The sequence below is a fragment of the Fonsecaea pedrosoi genome, assembly GCF_000835455.1.
Source record: "Fonsecaea pedrosoi CBS 271.37 unplaced genomic scaffold supercont1.3, whole genome shotgun sequence".
Classification (NCBI taxonomy): domain Eukaryota; kingdom Fungi; phylum Ascomycota; class Eurotiomycetes; order Chaetothyriales; family Herpotrichiellaceae; genus Fonsecaea; species Fonsecaea pedrosoi.
The window spans coordinates 4790746-4812862 of NW_013550613.1; the positions used below are offsets into that span (position 1 = coordinate 4790746).

General features: G+C 52.0%; 10 protein-coding genes across 10 annotated transcripts; 7 read left to right on the forward strand and 3 right to left on the reverse strand.

Moving 5' to 3' along the window:
• Window positions 1-1516: 1516 nt before the first annotated feature.
• On the forward strand, window positions 1517-1717 carry Z517_05671 (uncharacterized protein; the record flags this gene model as incomplete). The annotated part of the gene is made up of 1 exon (XM_013430998.1): window positions 1517-1717. One exon carries the CDS (start codon window positions 1517-1519, stop codon window positions 1715-1717), a length of 201 nt encoding a protein of 66 aa, XP_013286452.1.
• A 340-nt stretch (window positions 1718-2057) lies between these two features.
• On the forward strand, window positions 2058-2788 carry Z517_05672 (uncharacterized protein; the record flags this gene model as incomplete). Its single annotated transcript, XM_013430999.1, has 6 exons — window positions 2058-2104; window positions 2159-2196; window positions 2248-2343; window positions 2393-2544; window positions 2593-2718; window positions 2774-2788. 6 exons carry the CDS (start codon window positions 2058-2060, stop codon window positions 2786-2788), a joined length of 474 nt encoding a protein of 157 aa, XP_013286453.1.
• A 660-nt stretch (window positions 2789-3448) lies between these two features.
• Z517_05673 (uncharacterized protein) lies at window positions 3449-4759 on the forward strand (the record flags this gene model as incomplete). The annotated part of the gene is made up of 2 exons (XM_013431000.1): window positions 3449-4614; window positions 4672-4759. The coding sequence occupies 2 exons, from the start codon at window positions 3449-3451 to the stop codon at window positions 4757-4759; spliced, it is 1254 nt and encodes a 417-aa protein (XP_013286454.1).
• A 1278-nt stretch (window positions 4760-6037) lies between these two features.
• Z517_05674 (uncharacterized protein) lies at window positions 6038-7156 on the forward strand (the record flags this gene model as incomplete). The annotated part of the gene is made up of 3 exons (XM_013431001.1): window positions 6038-6077; window positions 6137-6975; window positions 7028-7156. The coding sequence occupies 3 exons, from the start codon at window positions 6038-6040 to the stop codon at window positions 7154-7156; spliced, it is 1008 nt and encodes a 335-aa protein (XP_013286455.1).
• A 1483-nt stretch (window positions 7157-8639) lies between these two features.
• On the forward strand, window positions 8640-9425 carry Z517_05675 (uncharacterized protein; the record flags this gene model as incomplete). The annotated part of the gene is made up of 1 exon (XM_013431002.1): window positions 8640-9425. One exon carries the CDS (start codon window positions 8640-8642, stop codon window positions 9423-9425), a length of 786 nt encoding a protein of 261 aa, XP_013286456.1.
• A 1153-nt stretch (window positions 9426-10578) lies between these two features.
• Z517_05676 (uncharacterized protein) lies at window positions 10579-12328 on the reverse strand (the record flags this gene model as incomplete). The annotated part of the gene is made up of 2 exons (XM_013431003.1): window positions 10579-11680; window positions 11766-12328. 2 exons carry the CDS (start codon window positions 12326-12328, stop codon window positions 10579-10581), a joined length of 1665 nt encoding a protein of 554 aa, XP_013286457.1.
• Window positions 12329-13377: 1049 nt separating this feature from the next.
• Window positions 13378-14247, reverse strand: Z517_05677 (uncharacterized protein; the record flags this gene model as incomplete). The annotated part of the gene is made up of 1 exon (XM_013431004.1): window positions 13378-14247. The coding sequence occupies one exon, from the start codon at window positions 14245-14247 to the stop codon at window positions 13378-13380; it is 870 nt and encodes a 289-aa protein (XP_013286458.1).
• Window positions 14248-14959: 712 nt separating this feature from the next.
• On the reverse strand, window positions 14960-16938 carry Z517_05678 (uncharacterized protein; the record flags this gene model as incomplete). Its single annotated transcript, XM_013431005.1, has 2 exons — window positions 14960-16367; window positions 16415-16938. The coding sequence occupies 2 exons, from the start codon at window positions 16936-16938 to the stop codon at window positions 14960-14962; spliced, it is 1932 nt and encodes a 643-aa protein (XP_013286459.1).
• A 483-nt stretch (window positions 16939-17421) lies between these two features.
• Z517_05679 (uncharacterized protein) lies at window positions 17422-18554 on the forward strand (the record flags this gene model as incomplete). The annotated part of the gene is made up of 2 exons (XM_013431006.1): window positions 17422-17781; window positions 17829-18554. The coding sequence occupies 2 exons, from the start codon at window positions 17422-17424 to the stop codon at window positions 18552-18554; spliced, it is 1086 nt and encodes a 361-aa protein (XP_013286460.1).
• Window positions 18555-19111: 557 nt separating this feature from the next.
• Z517_05680 (uncharacterized protein) lies at window positions 19112-22030 on the forward strand (the record flags this gene model as incomplete). The annotated part of the gene is made up of 1 exon (XM_013431007.1): window positions 19112-22030. The coding sequence occupies one exon, from the start codon at window positions 19112-19114 to the stop codon at window positions 22028-22030; it is 2919 nt and encodes a 972-aa protein (XP_013286461.1).
• Between the last annotated feature and the right edge of the window lie 87 nt (window positions 22031-22117).

A 22117-nucleotide genomic window follows, 5' to 3' on the forward strand; every position in this document is an offset into this window, starting at 1 on the left:
AAGGCTCTACCTCTAGGGCAGCGCTAATGACATTCCAAACGAGTAAGCGTCAGCCTACTGTTTACCCGTACTTTACATACTCCCCTGTGGACTTCGAACAAACAGCCCTACATCTTCGAAAACTTCTCGACTCCCACTGAAAGTACCTAGTATGCTTTCAACTCGACGCATTGGCCGCGAAGATATCACTACGAGGAGGCCAAAAACAAGGAAACCAACATTCTGCACAAGTTGAGTTACATCTCGAAGCAACTCAGATTTTATAACCATCTGTACAAACGCCGCAGCCTCATAGAGGAGCGCGTTGCGCATCACCTGGGGTTGAGAACAGCTACTCTTTGTCATGTCGCCGAACCGACGCTGTGGCTCAATGGCAGCTTCAATGTTTGCATCCCAGTTCTTGTCGATGGCTCTTCCCGCGTGTTGATGCGGTTCCCACTGTCTTATCGAGTGGGGGAAGAGTTTCGGCCAGGCAATGGTGACGAGAAGGTCCGTTGTGAAGCTGGAGCATATGCCTGGCTACGACAGGAATGTCCTAACATACCAATTCCGCGTCTCTATGGCTTCTCTCTGTCCTCTGGTCAATGCGTATGTGGTCTGCGCTGTTCTACATGGTTTTTCATTACTAAGGTTGATAGTTTACGACCGTAGAACGTCTCAATCTTGTCCGCCGCGTATTTGAATGCTTTCGCCGTCTGCTTCTTTCGATTCTGCACTATCCTCTCCCCTCACCCCTCATTCCTCATCAGTGTCGGCTCTCGAATGAGCTTGGGCCTACCTACTTCTGGAATACATTGAAGAGGGGGAAATGCTCTCGAACACTTTAGATGACCGGTATAACGATGAAAAGCTACGGACCAATCTATTTCGCGGCTTTTCGTGGGTTATACTCACGCTCTCTCGCGTTCCCTTACCCAAGATCGGATCGTTTACCGTGGATGACCTTGGCTTTTTACAACTTACAAATCGACCTCTGACAATGCAAATGCATGAACTTGGGAACGAGTGTATCCCTGTGAATACTGTAAGACATCATACGTACTCTTCTGCTGACTCGTATGTGAACGGTCTCCTTTCGAATCACGACATCAACCTCCGCTGCCAACCAAATGCAGTGAACGACAAGTACGATTGTTTAAGTCAAATGTCGGCTCTAGTTATTATGCGGTCCTTAGCTCCTCAGTTCTTCGATCACAACCTCAATACTGGCCCATTCGTATTTTGCCTGACTGATCTACATGCAAGCAATATTATAGTGGACAACTCCTGGAATATTCGCTGTCTCATTGACCTAGAATGGGCATCCTCGCTTCCCCTTGAGTTTCTGCGAACTCCGCCCTGGCTGACGAGGCAAGCAGTCGACGTGATTGATACCGAGGCTTACAATGTCCGCCGCGTGGAATTTATGAAGATATTTGAAGACGAGGAGGCCAAGTTGTATCCGGCTAGGAGCTCGCCCTACTCGACTGTCATGAATCGTGGCTGGCACAACGGGACCTTTTAGTATACCCTTGCCATGGAAAGTATAACCGGCCTCAATTCGCTCTTCTACAAGAGGATCCAGCCAATGTATTCAGGAAGTCATTTGAAAGATGGTCAACTTTATCTTGTCACGCACTGGTATTGGTCGCAAAAGGTTGGAGAGTTTATCGATGAAAGGGTTGAGGCCAAGAAGAAGTATGACCAAGATCTCGAAAATGCATTCAGAGCACACTGAGACGACTTCTCTGAGCCATATTGGAATGATGTATGAATAGATGATCCCTGAAATCCCAGTACTTTACTCCCTCTAGCACTTGGATTTTTGATCATTCGCCCTGTTCGGATTGCCTCTTTGGGAACAGAAGGTAGTCCGCGGCATATCACGTGGGAGCACAGGGCAGCATCAGCCTTGTCCCAATCCAGGTTCAGGTGCGAGGAGCTTGGCGCCAGTTTTGGCAATGCGCAGCCTCGACTTGAGGGGCGGGCAATCTTCGACGCAAAGGTCAATGTTCCCAAGTCACTCCTGTTGTCGCTCCCTCAAAGCTCCGCGTTAGCAGCACAGTATTGTTTCCGGAATGGCGAATTTGAAAGACCTGAATGAGCCATTCTATGTGCGGTATTAGTACGGATTTCTGCCATTGCTTGCATTTTCCTGAATGATACTGATCGTGTGCAGCTCTGGCCACTCCGGTCGATTTGGCCATGAATTTCTAGGTACAAAGGCCACAAGTATCCCACACTCGAATATCACTGACTGCTGGACAGAATTTGACTTCAGAGTGATCGGGGACGGTCGAAGCGCAACGGCGAGATATGCAAACAATTCAAATTACCGCAATGATTCCCTCATCCGCAAAGAGAGTACGTATTGGGTCTTCAGTGTCGTGTCGCGCGACTGACATTTGTCCAGTGTGTGTCAGCGCCCTCCTCGTTTCAGAGATCAAGCGCATCATCAAAGACAGTGAGATCATGAAGGAAGATGACTCGCGGTGGCCACAAAAGAACAAGGATGGAAGACAAGAGCTTGAGATCAGGCTGGGAAATGAACACATCCAATTTGAGGTTTGTCAGGCTCTCTACATGAATTGCCACTCGACTGACACTGGGCAGACCGCAAAGATAGGCTCGCTCGGGGACGTGACAGACTCAGCCGATCCAGAAGGGCTGCGTGTGTTCTACTATCTGGTGCAGGATCTCAAAGCTTTAGTGTTCTCTCTGATATCTCTACATTTCAAGGTAAGCCTTCCTCGATCCAGGCGTGGAAAGCTATGCTAATGGGAGTCAACCGCAGATCAAACCCATTTAGCCACTCTACCTGCTACCCACGATCGTCGATACCCAACAAATCCTGAGTCTTGCTGCCGAAGCTATTTGGCATTCAATCTCGGTCGAAGCAGAATCCCTTGGGGTTCCAAAGGCGAAGAAGTTTTGGTCTGAAAGAGGGCCTCATAGAATGGCTTGCCCAAGACGGCTTCGATTTGATGGCCGCCGAAAAAAGTTGGATGCGTATAGAACATCGAGGCCCAACAGTGATTTCCACTGATCAGCCAAGATGCATCGAACCAGAACAGAGGGCGGCCTGCAAACAAGAGCAGCCATGACATAGCCCGGCAAGCCTGGCACCCGTGATGGGATCGGTGATGCCAGGCCCGCGGCTTCACGACTTGAACCCCGCAAATGGCGAGAACCTCCGAAAGTCGGGGCGGGAGTCTTCTTAGCTGATGAAGGACCTTGAGCCCTCGCCTCTCCAATCGACTAGATTCCCGCTGCCATCCACCCGTCCACTATTCTCCGTACCTCTCATCATTCTCCTCTCCATGTATCTCGTGCTCTGACGAAGGGTTCTGTGCATTCTCTCATCCTGCGATTTCCCTGGCAATCCCATCCATCCGCGCTTCCCTCCCTACGTCCCGACATCTCCATCATCCTCTCTCCATATGATAACCTTGCGGTTCCTCACCTTTCAATGCCAACCCATGCACCTGCTTCGCCGTTTGGTCCTCACACCTCCGAAATAGCTATCACTCAACCCAATGTCGCGTGCCCTGCTCCATTGACACCACCTCCAGAGAATGACGGAAATGAGACCTCGAGGCGTCTAGTCACGCCGCAGACACTCAATAGCGGGCATGTTTTCAACCGGCGACACGTCGGCGACAACACCGCTGCCGGTATGGCCCAGATGCAAGAAGAGACTTTGTATACCACCCCGCCAAGTTTCGATGAGAAAATCCACGCAGACGGCACCAGCGCGACATCTATGATAGATGGTGTTGATGATGACATGAGCCTAAGCGAGCGCATTGAGGATGACGGCGATCGGGACACAGGCGGATTTGATGCGACATCGGGCACACCCATCATATCGCAAGGCAATACCCGTCAAGTGGTGTCTGAGATGAGAGCCACAGAGGATGAGACAGGACCAGTATGCGGCAAGAGTGGCCTGGGCACGTCATCACCTCCGCTGATTTCGTCCGCGAACAATCGAACTGGAGGCTTCCCTCGAGCTGGGGAAACCCCCGGCAGGCCAGCGATCGATCAAGAACTAGATTGGTCGAACAACGATTTGAAGGAATGGGACTTTTCTCATCGGCAACTTCGACCGCAATATCCATCGGCCACATTCCAACCGTATTCCAAGTTCAAAGGCACGCAACAGTCAGACCGACAGATTTACAATGTGGAAGTGACCATTTTGACCGTGGACATTGAACAATGCAGCATGTCGGGATACCTTCAGATATGCGGCCTGACACCAGATCATCCCACATTGACCACCTTCTTCACCGGCGAGATCATTGGCGGCCCAAACCAGAAGTATAGCTTCAGGACCCGGGATCCCGCATGGGGCGCGAGCGACAAGACGGACCTGACGCACTGGGCCCGGTTTCCTGCATGGAGACCACTCAGTTTGCACGCGAAGCGCAACATCAACTTTGTCTATCCCATGAACCATGAGAACTGGTGGCAACAAGACTACATCTTCATGAGATGGAAGGAGCACTTTCTGGTCCCCGACTACAAGTTGAAATCCATCCAGGGAGCCAGTTTCGAAGGGTTCTACTACATCTGTTTTAATCAGATTGAGGGGAGAGTGAGTGGCATTTATTTCCACTCCAAGAGTGAGAAGTGAGTTCTTCAACAGTCCCCATTGAGCGCTGAGATATACGAAAGCTAATCTTCCAGGAACAGATATCAACAACTCGAATTGAAGCACGAAGGAGAACCCGGCGTCTGGAGGATGGGCGTCTGTCCAGCGGTGGAGTTCCGTTGAAAGACAAATCCGAACATGTTTAACGGCTCACTGGGGGAGAATCCGACCTGCGTTCTTGTGTATACTTTACATCTGTAGATGATCATCTTGCTGGGGGTGTCTCGTTTTTTTTTTTTCCTTTTTATTTTGCTGGCAGGATAGAGTTTTGATAACGGCCAGATCACGAACTTGAGACTTAGCCGGGGCCTTTTGCAACGCGGCGTCTTTTTCATTGCTGTGGGAGAATCGAGACGCAGAAATTTAATATGGTTGTCATTTTGGAATTGTTCTGTTTCTTTCGGAAATCACACGAGACTGTGAAACTGATTCGTCATCGTCCAGGGTCAGGAAGCTTGATTTGGCGGAACTTTGCGAAGCTGCTAAAAAACAGAAGAGAGCACATGGCTTGTCAGCTACTGGCAAGAAAGATTCAGGCCCGATGACAATTAACCTTGTGGCCCAATTGTGATGCATGATGCATGATGTATGATGTCGGATCTCGAGTGTAGGGACACGTAGTACGCAAGGAGGAACACCGAGGCGTTAGGCCTGGTCGGATTTTGGGGAGATGGAAGAGGCATGAGCTGAGGGGGTGCTGGGACCAACAGGGATTATTTTTAGGGGCCTCCAAGGGGATAACTGGGGGGTTGATGCACCTAGAGACATACCTGGAGGTAGTACACAGCACATGCCTACAAGTAGGTTTACTAGTTGCTTGTGGGCCTTCACTAGCCTGATCGATATAGGTGCTTTGAGTTCTCTTGGGGTGGCTCTAGGTGGTTCTGGGCCTGGTTCCGTGCTTTCTCCGCGCTGCCCCTCTCACTCCAAGGCTCGAGTGCCTTTAACCATTACCCAACTGCAAGGCCATCGCACCCACCCGTCTGCGCCGCTTATCCCCTCAAAGGACTCATTCGATGCCTTGTGTGGCCAGCGTCTATTTGCTGCAAATGCACCCAAGTGCGGTTTCTTTGTCGACAGCAAACCGTTCAGGTCACGCATCTAGCCACCACGGTTTCAGGACAAATGACTATTATTCCACCCCTCTCTTCATCTGCGTCCACGGTATCTGCGCTCTAGTAGAATCTCAATCGCTGCTGGCCGTGCGCTCATTCGCGGCTTCGCCACTTCTCATTTGCGTGTTGCAGATTTGGCTTGTCCCTGACTCTTATCTCTGTCGCATTCGCACTACGCTTCACGTGGGAAAATCCGGGGTGTCGATGACATTTACCATCGCCAGCCCGACAGTTCAGATCCTTTGATGACGACCGGGTCGGGGTCAGATATGAATTGACCTGCACTATGGTAAAGCCGTCTCTCCACACCCGAACAACTAACTTTTGTGAATCGCTCAATGACTGATGCTCGCTTTCTAGGGTTGCTGTGCATCGAGACCGACAGACTCGCGTGATCCAGACCATGGACACGCACATCCCCCTCCTCAGACTCAACACTCCTCTCAGGTCATAACATCGCAGACGGCAATCAATGGTGCATCCCACGACCCCGACTCGCGCAACTTCGGGGCTCCTTCAGGTCTGTCGATCCATCAGAGTGAGACCTCGAGATCGGCACTGTCCACGCCCCGAGACTCCGTCAACCACAACGCCAGATCGCGGCAGCACCGACGCTTGTCTCTAGCAGATCATTATAACTTGCCTCTGCAGCCGCCTAAGCCGTGGAAGAGCAAAGACAGGACATGGACATACACCCAGTTGCACCGAGAGAGGTATGAGTTCTTCGAGACCAGAGTCACAGGGATCCCCGAAATCTGGCACGGCTTGAAGCAGGTGATTGAATGTCTGCACGAAGGAGATCTGGCCGACGCCCAGGGGATCCTCGATGCCCTCTCGGTGACACTCCCCACGGGGAAACTCGAGGAGGGAGCATATGATGAGCACGGAAACCTGTACAAGATACCCCAAGCCGTCATTTCAGACCCCATCGACGTGATCGAGGACCACACAGACATGGACTCCCAGACCGTCAACGGGACTAACGATATCGACCCTATTGCAGCCAAGCTAGAAGCCGCAGAGGGTGGCGGCAATCTAGACGGCAGCAAGGACGGATCCAATGAAGAAAAGGTCAAGGAAGCAAAGGGCAAAGCACCCGTGCCAAAGGACGCTGTTAAAGTTAGATGTCGGCTTAGCGATCGTGGAGACCCTGATGTGGTTGTTCTGTTGGGTAAGAGCCAGAGGGTGAGCGCACTGGTTCAGAGGATCCGGGACGAAACAGACGTGAGAACTTCAGCCAGTTGTCCGCCATTACTATGACTGACATGTCACATAGGTTCCCAGCAAAGCCAAGATACGCATCGCATATCTGGGCAAGATTTTGGACGAAAAGCTGAGCTTGGAAGAACAAGGCTGGAAGGAAGGCCATGTGGTCAATGCTCTTGTGGTGGGGGTATACAGTTGACCTGCCAGCCTGCCTTGCCTGAAAGATGTTGAGCAATGAATGCTGTGAGGAGATTCGAGAAGCTTCCCTTTTGTTTGGGTTTTACACGGGACCGCGTTGTCCAAGCCAGCGATGATTGATTTTCAGATACCCTGCACAGTGTATATCCATCTAATGAAGATGTACAAAAGGCTCGACGGCGTCAAACACGTTCCCAGAGGGAGGGGGAGGTCACTGCAGAGAAGAAAGACAGGAGAATCTGTGGAGAGCGAGGGAACAGCTGCGATGAGATTAATTTCTAATTACATGCATTGAGTGATGAACCAGCAATTCAACACCCGAGGGGGATTATTTCGCATTGATTGTCTCGTGAGCATTGGTCATGATACGACTACGACTACTACGCCTACAGAGCCTGACGTAGTATGTCCCTACCTACCTAGGTACCTATGTAGACTCGACGGGTGTGTGACATGGTCCTGTCTGCGTCCTTGGTTGATGATGTGTGGTATGGTGGAGTGGGCTCATGGCGGGGCTGAAACCGCGAGGCTGAGATGCAAAGGAGGAGACGAGGTATATGACTATGACTCAACAAGATTTGACAATGTTGGATGCATCGTCTACCTATCCACAAGTACATTAAGGTACTGTGGGACACTGTTTTCCATTGCTTGTACAATGAGTAGTAGTGCGAGAGAGGATATTGGATAACGTCTACTTGGTGTCGTTGAGCGGTGGTGTGATGGGAATTCCCTCGCATGAAAGTACTGGTAAAGGAAACGTGTGACGGTCCTTGCTTGATTCGTGGGCACACGAGAGAATTGATCCCATTGCTTGGAGAGACACACCTAATTTCTCGCACCCCGTACTGCCCGTACAAGCTTTTATACTTGTAGGAGACCAGAAGACTCACATAACTACGAACCACCTAAACCAGGAAGCAAACAAACAGAGTCTACTTTTTCATCATGGACATGCCCACCCGCGCATCCATGTATCTATCCATCGTCTTCTTTTCCATCCTGTTGGGCCTCAGACGAACCCTGGTCTTTGTGCAGACGCTTCTCGCTCGGGCGGTGGTCGGCCCACGCACGGCCGAGGTGCTGCAACGTTTCCTGGATGACCAGCAACAGTGTTGGGATTTTCTGTGATTTTTTGGGAGAGATCACACGACGGGGAGAAGAAGGACGAGAAAGATTGAATAGGCTGCTCTGGTATATAGCACTGTGTGTAGCAACGGAACAAGATAACAATTCCGGAGGAGGAAGTGAGAAGCGGGAAGAAAAGAAGCAAGGAAAAAGAAAGGCAGGTCAGCCGTGCGCAGATTTCGTCCACCTCGAAACATCCTGCATCAACCACTGTCACTTCAACCACCACTACCACCTCGACTCAACATAGTCAACCTACACTAAATAAATGTGTGATGGTAATCTATGGCACCAACATATCCAAGAGAAACAGCCCCGATCAACTTCCTAGACACTGAGCGGCTCAGACCTTGACCATGCCACCCTCAACCACGACATCGACAGCACCCACCGCCTCAGCCGTGTCAACACTCATCGAACACTCGGCTGCCAAATCCGCCGCCGAGTCCCTGGCAATCACCGTCCTACACAATCTGCAGTACCAGCACGAATGGACAGATCTCAAGCTCCACCTGGCCTGCCCCAGTATCACTCCTGGCGACGCCCATGCCTCTGCAGGGCTCATTGACTTGGACGGGATCCACTTTGTGCATTCGAGTAATTCATCCCGGTCGACTTCTCCGTCGAGGTCGGGCTCATCCACGCCGACCGGGAACGGAATCTCGTCATCACAACCATTCATCCAGCCACAGCCACTGGCGAGTTCTCCCGGAGGCACGGTTCCCATAATCTCTGGCCTCCCACCCCAGCACACCTACCTCCATCCGGACCTGCAGACGTACCTGATCAAGCACAAGATCAAGGAGTCGGATATCCAGGTCCAAAGGGAGTTTGTGCTGCCGCTCGCAATGGGCGAGAAATGGAGCTTGGCGAGGCTATGTGGTGTGTTTGACCAGTTGCCCGAGAGGGAGAGTGTCAGGGTTCGTCGTCCCATGTCCCCAACCGGAGGGAACCTAGGTGAGAGGTGCAGTACGGTTGGTGAAACTGCCAACGAGAGCGGCGCCTCTGGTGGAGTGTACGAACACAAGGACTCCAAAAGGGTGCTCTGTGGCATGCGCGCTCGCGAAGGCGGAGGCGGCGACGGCACCATCGTCTACTACATCATGCAAGAAGGGGAGGTCAAACCGCGGCAGAACGGATGAAGCCGGCAAGCTATCCATTACCCAATCCAACGTTGTTGCTACTCGGGCACTGAGACGAACTTGAATGGATGCCCCCAGCGAGCAGCGAGCGGACACGTGGTTCCAGCGCAGCGCCAGAACCTCTCGATAATCAGTGGCGGGAACAAACACGACATGCTCGAAAGCGAATATGACTGCACGAGGTGCTACCAGGTGAGAGATACAGCAGGCCGCGCAAACATCATTGTGCCCTGCCAGATACGGGGGTTTGATCACGGCACGAGGCTCATGAATGTATATGCGCTGTTGTGTGATCCCGCGACTCGACTGGACCGTTCCTAACAACAAATCACGTCCAACTGAAAAGAATAGATCAGGGAATACAGGGGGTTGTTCAATTTACCGACCAGCACCGACAAAGAGGGGACTGGAGCGAAGATATCACACCTGTCTTTTTTTCTCTCCACAGCCTCAGTCAGCATAACATGGCATAGTACGCGCTAAAATGCCAGACCAGACATGTCCTGCACATGCAGACCGAGGAGGTCGATGGTGCCCTGACTGGAAGTTTATGTACCACCCGAAATGGAGAAAAAGACGCCAGACGAGTCGGGCCGCGGAAAGCGAAGTCGACACAGAGACAGAGGCAGAAACACACACAAGATGAAAGATAAATAGGTGCAGAGGACGACGATAGATTATTAGTTTTAATGTACGAGGTAGATTACACACGTCAGGGTCCTTTTCCCAAGATCTCCTCACGCTGGACCTTTTTCTGCGAAAAAGGGGAAAAAAGAGAGAAAGAGAGGGAGAGCCCCTAATCGCATGCGCCCAAAACGACCATCTCGTAGCGAAGAGATCAAGCAGGGGAATGAACATGGCTATCGAAAACACGTTTCCTTCGTTCCTTCAATTAATGCGGTGCGGCCCCAGAGATGGACAGATAGACAGTGCCCTCGCTCCCCATAAAGACTTGACTCCCAAAGCGCTTTCATCAAACACACTAGTGGTGCCGTGCCATGCCGGATAATCCTCAAAGCCCGCTGTAAACCAGAACGCGCTCCAGTTCCCCAAAAAAGGGGTGCCGTGCTTTGTGAATGAGTGAGAATGAGTGAGTGAGTGAGTGATGTATGTTTTGCTTTTCTCTCTATGCAGCAGCAGCCTGTCCGAATCGCTAATGTCGAGTAAACCACTGGTGGCCCTTCAACTTCTCCGACCTGACCACCTTGTGGCTCTCGCCGTGCCGAAAGTGGCGATGGTGATCGTGTCTCGCCAACTTCTTGGCCTCTTTCGCGTCTTCTTTGGCCTTTCTCTCTTGAAAATCTTCGATCGATTCGAGCACGTCGTATTCCTGGACCGGAATGCCTTCAATCTTCTTGACCTTGGACCCTTCGATAAAGACGCACAAGCCCGCGGCAATGGCGACTAAACAGCCCAACGTGATCCAAACACCGGTACCCCACGAGGGTCGGTCGAATCGGTTCCAATGCCACATCCAGACGCAAAGAAGAACTTGGAAAAAGGTGTTGAGTATGTACATCCACACGACAAAGTCGATGGTCCATGATTTTGAAGGGGGAGCCCGAAGGCCTGTTAGAGGCGCCTCCGGCATGGACGCCGCAGGGATAGGGATGGCAGGGTTCTCTTCCATCTTAGCGATTTCCTCTTCTGTATATGGGGGAGGCGCTTCTGGAGTACGCGGGTGGTCATTGTTGTACACGGGAGGAGGACCGATGTGTTCCTCCAACTTCTCTGAGCCCGGAAGGCGGTACCATCCCCGATATATACCTGCGAGACGGCGATGGAAGCGTTCGTCGCCGCCAATCCGCCAGCGCATGAGGTAAAACCAATCTCGGGCTCGCCAAGGCAACAGACCAAAGGCCGTCACGCAGAAGAGGCCGTTGAGGATCTGGGAATCAATCTCGATCCACTTCTCTCGAGCGCTACTGTCGTCGTCGCAGGACGGGTGGCACATGGCCGGAGCAGCTTTAAGGAGGACGAAGAAGATCATGGCACCCCATCCAACGATGTTAAGCCCGTAGATGGTGACAATAAAACCAAAAGGGGTGAGGAAGAATGTCCAGAAGGCGCGGAGACCAATCATGGTGGACTGGGTCCAGGTGTGTTTCTTGGGGAAGCGGTAACCATTGGGATATGTGCCTGTCTCGTCCGGACCGCCTTGGATTCGCACTGTTTGCGGCCCGTCACTGGTAGTTTTCGAGGTCATGGAGGAATCTCGCTCTTGAGCTTTGGCAGTCTCGTCGTGCTTCTCCGAGCTAAAATGGATAGTATTAGCGGGGGTGTTCTGTGTCTGTGTGTCTGTGATAGATAAGAATGGAAAACAGCAAGAAAAGAGCTCACCTGGCCACTGGCTGGATTTCTTCTGGCTGGCCATGAGGCGGCTGTTGGACTTGAGTAGTCGCTGCCTCCTCAAGGAGCGGTTCCTGCATTATGGTCGGCGCTCTCTTGGGAAAGTATTCATGTCTCTCTTCTGCAATGGCCGGCGGTGCGTTGGCTGACAGCGAGCTCTTTCTCGTCCGCGTACTAGCAGAACTTGTCCTGGCCACCCGTCGCGCATGGATTTCATGCGGGTTTGTCCCTCGACGTTCCATCTGGCCCTCATGCGTCCATCCCTCGGCTGCAAAGGCGCCATTCCTGATCTCGGGCAGTGTAGGGATTTTGGAGCCGATTTCGCCAGTGGCCTGCCACATGCCTAGAGGAGGGTTGCTCTCGAGAAACGACTGTGTGAGGGAGCCTGTCCGAGTGCGAGACCGTATAGAAGAGGGAGTTTTGGAGAGGCGAGAGACAATCGAGGGTCTCCGACTTGGATCCCTGGTGCTATTGCCGACCCTTCTGAAAGATACATCGTTGACATCGGGTTCGTAGGAGGGAAATGGTTCCGATTGTGTCGGCGGAGTCGCCATCGTGGGCTGTGGTGGCAAATGTGAACAAGAGCCGCGGCCAAGTTGGAAAAAGACTAACAATCCAAGTCACGCAACGAGGGCGGACCGGGCATTATAACTGAACAACTGAAACCTGGCGTGGCGGCGGACGCAGTGTCATGGTGATTCGTGTCCAAGGTGGACAATCGCATGGCATCCCTAGTTTGGTGTTTGGACGCAGGTTTGGTGGTGGCATTTCGTCCACAATGTTACGGGCGCATCTCTTGGGTGGAGCTTCACACCCGCCAACCAACCCAATGGTGGACATGGATTGAACAAGTATTGACCCTGATCAGCCACCAACGATCTCCTCTGCTCCTCTTCTCCCCAAATCCAGCCTCTTTGTCCCTTGTAAGTCTCCACCTGCATCGGCCTGGAGACTGCTGAGCTCAGCAAATCTGGTTTGTCCACAGTCCGACGTAGAACCCAATGTGGTAAAGAGCTAGACGCTGCGATGAGTGTCGAGTTAGTCATGGCCACCCCAGATACCCTGTACTTGCTTCCTCATCCAATGGTCTCATCGTTCCAAGCCCGTTTATGCATCTCGCTCAGCACATTGTGCCTCATTCGGACAGGGGCTGCAGAGTCCTCGAGCGCAACGGCCACTTCTCAATGTCTGGTCTATGTTTGGCCTTGTACCTCTCGACGTCGTCACTAAGACGATGTTCCACTACAAGATGAATCTTACATTGGAGCCAGGCTAATCATAAAGGAACAATTCAGGCCTTCAACGCTGAGAAATCGACTCTGACCGCTAAGATGTTTCGGCATGGGCCACTGTTATGGCGGGGATGGAAACACCTTCAAGTCATGCTGATTCACTAGAGATACTAGTCACGAGATTTTTCATTCCTGACAAAGAAAGGGGACAGAATGCATGCTATCAATAATTGCATTGGAGGAAAACTTCAGGCTGTGATCGGCATCCTCTATAAAAATAAACCTCCATCTCAGAACGTGCCCCTACTGCTTGCCTTTTGTGGCGCTACAGTATCACCATGTCGAGGACATACACATCAATTGCTCGCTTCTCAATATCCACTGCTCGTCTTCACTCTGGGATCCAGCTTGTTGAGGAGCTTGCTATCATGCACAGTGCCATGCTGTGTTCCAGCTGTCGCTCCGTATCCCGTCGTCCCAGCAGTACCCGTGGCTCCTCCCGGGTGTACCGTCGTGCCGCCTGAGGTTACCCCAGCTCCGCCATAGCCGCCAACATGACTCGCAGGGTTGTTGCGGTGGTCGGCATCGCTGTCCACACGAGGATCAAGCTTGTTTGCCATGTTGGACGAATGAGGACCTGCTGTTGAGGTTGAGGTTGTTCCATAGCCTGAACTGCCATGTCCTCCGACGGTGCTAGTCGGATTGGCGCGGTGATCCAAATCACTGTCAACTCGAGGATCAAATTTGTTGGCTAGGTTAGATGAGTGAGGACCGGCTGTGGTAGTTGAAGTTGCTCCATATCCTGAGCTGCCATGTCCTCCAACTGTGCTTGCTGGATTTGCCCGGTGGTCAAAATCGCTATCGACCCGAGGATCGGCTTTGTTGGCAAGGTTGGACGAGTGTGGACCCGCGGTGGTGGTAGTGGTGGTTGTCGTCGGTCCATATCCCGAGCTACCATACCCTCCGACATTGCTGGCTGGATTTGCTCGATGATCCCTGTCTGAGTCTACACGGGGATCGAGTTTGTTGGCAAGATTGGACGTGTGAGGCCCAGCGGCGCCGGAAGACGTGCCAGTTCGACTATCCACGGTAGGGTCTACGCGGTTGGCGGTGTTAGAGGCATGGGGTCCATATGGCCCGGACCCTGTGGTGCCATATGCAGTAGAGGTGCTGGTTGCAGTCGTATCATGACCTTTGTGGCCAGACAGGGCATCCTTGGCCTTGTTGATGAGATTCGACATGATGACTAGGAATGCTGTATTGGGTTTGAGTGGTAATAGAGACAAAAAGTGCTATCAATATTGTTGGCCGGGAAGTAAGCCTAGTGACTGAAAACAATGAGACTTGCAGTCGTGCAGAGGAATGAAACATCCACCTTATATAGGCGGTACGGGACAGTGTGTATGCGGTCGATCCTTCTGCCACCTGGTTTGAAGAACTTGGGCAGTCGCCTGGTTGCGTCACGTATTGGCAATTTCCTTCCCGATACAGACATGTCAGGAGGTGAATATTTCGAATGGGATATCGTGCTTGACGCAACCAGCTCGCCAGGCCGATGCTTTTGCCCGAAGCATCCAGATCAAGACCTCAAGGGCGACCAAGCCCCTTCCAACGAACTGTGGCTGGTCTCATGTGATTGGACATCTTAACACGTCAGCCACAGCTGGATCCATTGCCCTGGCGTCATTTGTGCGTCACCGGCGTCACACGCGGTCGTTAGGGTGCTGCAACTGTGGCGTCAAATTCTCCGATTTGATGCATCTGTTTTCGTGTCTCTTTGGAGATTCTGGGCCAAGCGAGAACGGCTGGCGAAGGGTCTTTCAAGAGAGCCACCAAAGTCCACAGGTCAGTGGTCAATGGTCAGAGTCTCCCAGTCGTGCGGAGTGTGGATCCCCCAATGCGCCAATTCTTGGATGAAGGCTGAGTTGCGTGCTTTCAATCTTCCGTGGTACCTTATCCAGTTCCTCCATTGACGACGTATTTCGTCACTGCATCTTTCAAAACCTGTATCTCACGCTGTGTCTTGACAAACACTTCGCGGTACTGCTCCAAGCTTTCCTGGACAACCTCAGTCCGGCTTTTCCGTCCCTCGCAGATCGCCTTCATTTTCAGCTCCATCTCTTTACGGAGGAAAGGCTTGCTGACACTGACGTCGAGGCCCACATTGTCATACCCTTCAATCAAGGCCACGCCGAGGGTAGTGGGGATGAATTCCGGGACAGCGTTGCGCCCGCCACCAGACCGTCTTGTATCGACGTAAGATCGATCCTGGATCTTGGCAATGTGCTCGGCCATCGTTGCGTCTGTCCCAATACCGTTTGCATCCATCAGAGCGATCAGCTCGGGTTCAGTAAGATACCCAGGCGCCGTAGTCTTTCCGTCCACCATGTTTGCTTCTGTTGGCTCAAATGTCTCGCCAAGTGTGAATTCGGGAAGCTGTTGGCTGCTTTCCCATTTGTCGTAAACGTAGACATCGAGATAATTCCTTTCCAAGACAAGCAGACCATGAGTATGAAACATCTCAGAGCCCCAGAGTATTTCAATGTCAGTTGCCTCGCCCTTGGCATCCTCGGAACAACAAGCCAAAAATCTTCGGGTAACAAACTCATACACCTTCTTTTCCTGGGCATCTAGAGCATCACTAGCAACATAATTGACCGGGTGAATGGGCGGATGGGCTTGATCGTTGTGACGGCCTGATCGTGGGGTCCTAAAGTCACCATTCAGTAGCCGCTGCGCGTATTGGCCCCAATTGTTATCCTGGGTTTGACGTTGAATTATGGCGTTGAAATCGAACTCTCGCGGGAACTGATCCGTCTCGGTTCGGGGATAGCTGATGAACCCTTTTTGGTAGAGCTTCTCAGCGACGGACATGACTTGCTGACTGGTCATGCGAAGAAAGCGGCTGCCTTGCATTTGCAATTCCACAGTGGTCAAAGGCAGTGGTCTCCATTTCGAGGTTGGTTTCTTCTGGACCTTGGTAACTTTAGCATATTTCGCATCGAGACATGCCTCAAATATGATAGTCACTGCTGCTCGATCGAATAGAGAAACCCTCCGCCAGTTGAAGTTGACCTTGATCCTGTTCCGCACGTGGACCAGCTTGATCAGCCAGAAGGTCTCGGGCTTGAAATTCCTGACACGATTGTATCGATCCACCACGAAGCCCAGGGTGGGAAACTGGCAGGAGCCATAGGAAATCGTTTGGTCTCGAAGGTTGTCGCTTAGACGCTGGAGTTCTAGACTTTGTAGCCTGGTAAAGGAGGCACCTATACGGAGGTCGAGCTCGATTCTTGCTGCCACCGCACTGACTTGACATTCGTCCATATCAATGGGAGAATGAGCCGCATGTATAACATGGCTGGAGCGGTCAGGCTTGGAAACCCAAGAGAGGAGAGGAGGACTTACGCTCTTTCAGTGTTGCTGAACTTGGCTCGCTTCACGACAATGGTCGGATTGCCCTTTTTGGCCTGATCCCGTACTTCCCCTCCAATGTGTTCCCCTTCACGATCACAATCGGTCCAGATGAAGAGGATTCGGGCAAAGCGAGCCTGGCGTTGAATATTTTCGGCGATGGACTGCTTGTCTCTGTCGATGGTGATCTTTGTCTCGGCTTCAAATAGTTGACTCGGAGGACACGACTTCCAACTTTTATACTTGGGATCGAAGTCCAAACCAGTGAGGTGGCCCAGCACGCTGGTCATGGTCACTGAGCAGTTGCCCCATTGCTGGAAGTGGAAGTCAAACTCGTAATTCTTTACATATTGGTTGCCATTGACGGGCCGCTGGGAGTTCATGAGACACTGACCGAAGACTGAGGGCTGTTGTTGCTTACCGTTGTGACCCTTCCACCCGCCAGGTGTTGAGCCACTGCCTTGGCTATTGCCGGTTTTTCTGCGACGCAGAGAATCTGTTGACCGGGCATAGCTCATTTTTGACGCGCCTCATACTCGGCGATAGAGGACTGGGTTTGGTGGTAATCAGACGAGAACCCGGGGGGGGGGAGATGATGAAGCGACGCGTCTGAAAAAAAATCGATAATCGCAGTTGAACGCGCCGCCATGTGATCACTCTAGTACCTCGTACAAAGGCATAGATGGGGCACCGGCGGGGAGTTAGGGGGTTAGAGATCTGGACAGTTAAGGGCGAGCATCGCTTGGAATCGGTGGCGAGATCTCATCTTCAACGCCTAAAAAACTTCCCCCAGTTGCCCCTGGCTAGCGCTCTTAGGCGCTTCCCATCACGCAACAAAGTTTACTCGTACAAGGAGAATAAAAATGATTACGTCATTACATGTTGCTGCAAGGCTTCAGTGACGCTTCATCAACAACCAGCTTCTGCCTCGTCTCCGTCTACATTTTGTAATTCGTGTTGGACACTTCACCAGCTGCCGTGGTTCTGTCAAGTTCTGCACAATGGCTCTACCTGTCGTACTCAATCTAGCTGAATGCTCCGACTACAGCAGCACAGTCGCCCCTTACCTTTACCAACTTGTGTCTCTCCCCAATATCCTCTCTTCCTCGATCACGAATTCTGCAGCTCTGAAACAATTATACCTCGACACGAATCCTCTGATTACCTCCATTGCTTTTGGGATTGCTCTGGCTCCCATCTTCCTACTGGTCTCCGAAGTAAACAAGAACTACTCCCAGGTAGACCGGGTTTGGTCAATTCTTCCTACGGTTTACACCCTTCACTATGCGGTTTATTCTCACCTTGCCGGTCTACATACAGCGAGACTGGATGCCCTGTGCATTGTTGGCTTTTTGTGGAGTGTAAGTGTCCACCTCCACCCTCATGTGTGATGCTGATATCCTGGCAGGTTCGGTTGACCTACAACTACTATCGGAAGGGAGGCTATTCGATTGGGAGCGAGGATTATCGCTGGGCCACCGTCAAGGACTATGCTGGACCTGTCTTGATGTTCCTCTTCAACATTCTGTTCATTTCGCTGGCGCAGTCCCTCCTCTTGGTCTGCATCACCACCCCGGCCTACATTCTCTTGCTGACCGAACGCCTGGCAACATACGACGGACCAATTCAATCCTGGAATATAGTGGATAGTGTCGCGTGTGCTCTCATGTTGGCCTTCATAGCCATATCGTACGTGGCAGACCAGCAACAGTGGAAATACCATGCTGCGAAGGCCGAGTATCGCAACACAGCTAAAGTACCACACGGTTGGGAACGAGCAGACCTAGACCGAGGCTTCCTCACCAAAGGCCTATTTGCTTACTCACGACATCCCAATTTCGCGGCAGAGCAAAGCGTCTGGGTCACATTGTACCTGTGGTCTTGCTTGGCCACGGGAACCTGGTACAACTGGAGTGGAATCGGAGCAGCTTCTTACCTGCTGCTTTTCCAGTCCAGTACCTGGCTCACTGAGCTACTCTCTTCGGGCAAGTATCCTGATTATAAGGTGTATCAGGAACAAGTCGGAAAGTTTTTGCCCAGCCCCGGCTACGGCCGCCCGAACTTCCACGACCACGACACATCCCGGACGAATGGCAGGGAGTTGAGGAAACGAGACGTTGCAAAGACAAAATAGACCATCGGTTGGAGGATACATCCACAGTGAGGAGGTTTTTTTGTACTATCATGGAGGCATTTTGTAGGGCTGGAGTAGTTGTGTGTTGGTTATTCTCTGCCTCGGCCGCTCTGGCCAATCATACTTGGCTGCGCCCCAAAAGTCATGACGGGCAGGTCTATCATTCATCCCTTTGCAATGTATGACCCGTCCATTTCTTGTTTTGGCATCCGCCAGAGTGGTGCAGCGTGGTCCAATCTAGGACTGCCCTGCATGAGAAGCGTTTGCAATCTTACAATGGCTGATGCGTTGGATCGTGTCGGGCTGCACCAGATCGCCATCTGGCATTCGCACTTGTCCCCATCGTCATCGGCTTCCTTTCGCGAATCGGAGCTGCAGGCCACAGGCCACTGACTCCTCAGACCACCGCATCTGCTTTTCGCCTCCCGTCCTCTACTCATTGTTTTCTGGAATGTACATCTCTTCTGTTGTTGTTTCTTACCAGACACTTCAATGGTGTATCTTTCGTCGAGCACGCTGGACAGGCTCAACCTTCGACTTGATTCGGTTCCAACGTGATGGACCTGGAGCGAATCAAGCAAAGCCTGCGCCTTCGGTCCGGTCGAACCAAGAAACCTCGCAAGCAACCGACCGCCGAGCTGTCAAGCACAGCTGCTTGCCCTAGCCAGCCGACCCAGAAGACCATTGCCAATGGTGAAGTGAAGCCGCCTCCTAAAGTGATCACCAAAGCCAGGCCAAGTACTCGTTCAGAGTTGCCCGTGGTCCTCAAGCCCAAGCAAGCGCCTGAGATTGCTGGAGCACCAAAGCTCCGACAACGAGACAGCCCAGTGTATCGACCACAACTCCCACACGCATCGACTGACGTGGATGTGAAAGTACCTACCGCAGTTCCACGTCCTCGCGAAGAATGCCCTCCGCAGGACCCTGGACAAGAACCGGGCTCGAATCCGGCCCCTCTACTACGCACCACGTCTGAGAAAGATCCTGGGGTCATCCGAAACTCCGAGTCCTCCTCTGTTCTGGATTTCGACCTGCACCCTCCGCCTCCGCCCTCCAGACCGAGGCCGCCCTCAGTCGAAACGCTTTCGGAGTCGCTCTTCTCTTCAGGCCATCTCAACACTCTGCTCCGTGATCCACAGTACCTCGCCCGCTTCACTACCTTTCTGACACGGTATCGACCGCAGTATCATCCTGTTCTTCTACGATATCTCGACACGCAGAAGGCCATCAAGGCTATTGAGTATGCGAACGCTGTTGCTGAGGGACTATCTCCGTCTTCTGACGATCGAGACGATTCGAATGGCGAGGTTTCCATTGCAGCAACCCTTGATAGGGCTTTTGAGCAATTGAGCAATGCTGTCTTTCGCCTTATGGTCGACTCTGCCCTTCCAATGTACGTGACGTACAACCTGGTAAAACTGGTAACCGAGTGCCTCATAGACGAGATTACTGGCAGTCGAACTTCGTCTACAAGGGATTTAGTAGGAGGCTTATCTGAAGTCTTTTGTCTCACTGATCCGAAACAGGAGGATAATCCAATCATTTTTGCGAGTGACGAGTTTTACCGCCAAACTGGATATGGTCGTGACGATGTCATTGGGCGAAATTGTCGGTTCCTTCAGGGCACGAAAACCAACAGAGAGTCGATCGCGAGACTTAAAGATAGTATTGCGAGAGGCGAAGATATATGTGAGACTTTACTGAACTATCGGAGAGATGGCAGAGCTTTCATAAATCTACTGATGATAGCCCCGCTTCACGACGACAAGGGTAATGTCAAATATCACATTGGAGCTCAGGTTGATGTCACAGGAATAGTCGAACGGGGAAAGGGATTTGAAGGGTTGAAGCGGTATCTGACCACACGGGAGATGGAGAGACGTGAGAGGGAAGCCCGCGACAATGGGATTGGAAATGACAACCAAGGTTTACAAAAATCCAAGGCACTGGCGAAACTGCGCGATCTAAGCGAGATGTTTGATCTAGAGGAAGCAGTCGTGGTGCGTTCAAATGGGAGATCTGCATCGACGTCGAGAGAAGATGACGAACGTAGCGTTACAAGCAGTCGTAAGGTTCCTCGACGAGTATTCGATGACGCCGATGCGACTTCTGATGGCGGCAGCGAAGAGTCTGCTGAAGATGTGGACAAGGCTTGGGAGCTTGGTCAATCAGGACGATCTGGATTATCAGGAAAGCTACCAGGCGTCTACGACAGCTACATCCTGGTCAGACCCGCGCCTTCGCTCCGAATTGTCTTTGTATCCTCGGTCTTACGTCGACGTGTGGGCAACATCATCCAGCATCCCTTTCTATCACATGTTGCTGCCCCCGCAAATACGCTGAAAGGGCTCAAAGAGAGCTTCAGCGTTGGTGTCCCTGTCTCGGCGAAGATCAACTTACTGCTCGAAGCGGGAAACCAACCACATGGCACAACAACTCGCAGTGGAGGCAAACTCCAGGATACAGGACAAGGCAGAGTCTGCTGGATCTCTGCAACACCGTTGCTCGGAGGTGACGGCAAAATCGGTGTCTGGATGATTGTGGTTGTCGAGAATGGAAAAGTACCAAAAATCACCAGATGTGAACCCTTGGTGAGTGCTGCCGAGGATCAGGCTTCAAAACAATCTAGGTCTGGCGAATTAGCACAGACTGATGCCTCGACCAAGATTGAGTCACAGGCACCCAATGAGCGTGCCCTATTTGATCCGTCGAAGAGCGATATAGAATGCGCAGATGCCCCGACCGTGCCGAAGACGCTTCATAGCGATCCCGAAGACGGCCAAAACGCTCCATCATCCCCGCCCCCAGCCAAAGATGACAACATCAAAAAAGAGATATTTCAAGAGCGAGACAGTCAGCAGGTCTTAGCCGAGGACGAAACGCTTGTTGAGCCGGAAGAAGAAAAACCCACGCTGAACCACGCAAGCCCTCATGAACCTGAGCACCTCAAGGACGACAGAAACGGGTTTGTGCGCACAAATGGTGCGATGTCCAGCTCGCCCAGCCCACCAAGGACCGATGATCACGTAAATGGTCTTGGGGAGCCCAAGACGCCGACAGCGACGGAACTGAACAATGCCCTCGAACGCGCTGTGTCGGGAACAAATGTGACCAAAACCTGGGCTATACCTCTGTCACCGGCAGACAACCATTTCACGGGCGGGCTCAATGGGCACCATGGATTTTCCGACGACGAGAAAACACCCATCAATTTACGAAAGACTGGGCTTGGAGATCACACGCCTTCTCCCTCGCGGCCGGGAACCAGTGGTGTGGATTCTGCGACCGGAAAATCCAATGGCAAGCATTACATGGACTACCTGCTCCACCCTGGAAGTCGCCCATCTTCTGAGTATAACCGTACACTGTCAGGAAGTTTCATGTCTGCCAAGTACAATGCAGACGACGAGCCTCAAGAAGAGGTGGATGACTTTAACGACTCTGAGTGTGCAAGGACACCGTATAGCGTGGATTGACGTTGCAAGAGTAACAGATTTGGACTGGCGTTGGTAGCTCATTCCGTCTTCTTGTGCACACGAACACTATTTTGGAATGGCACATAG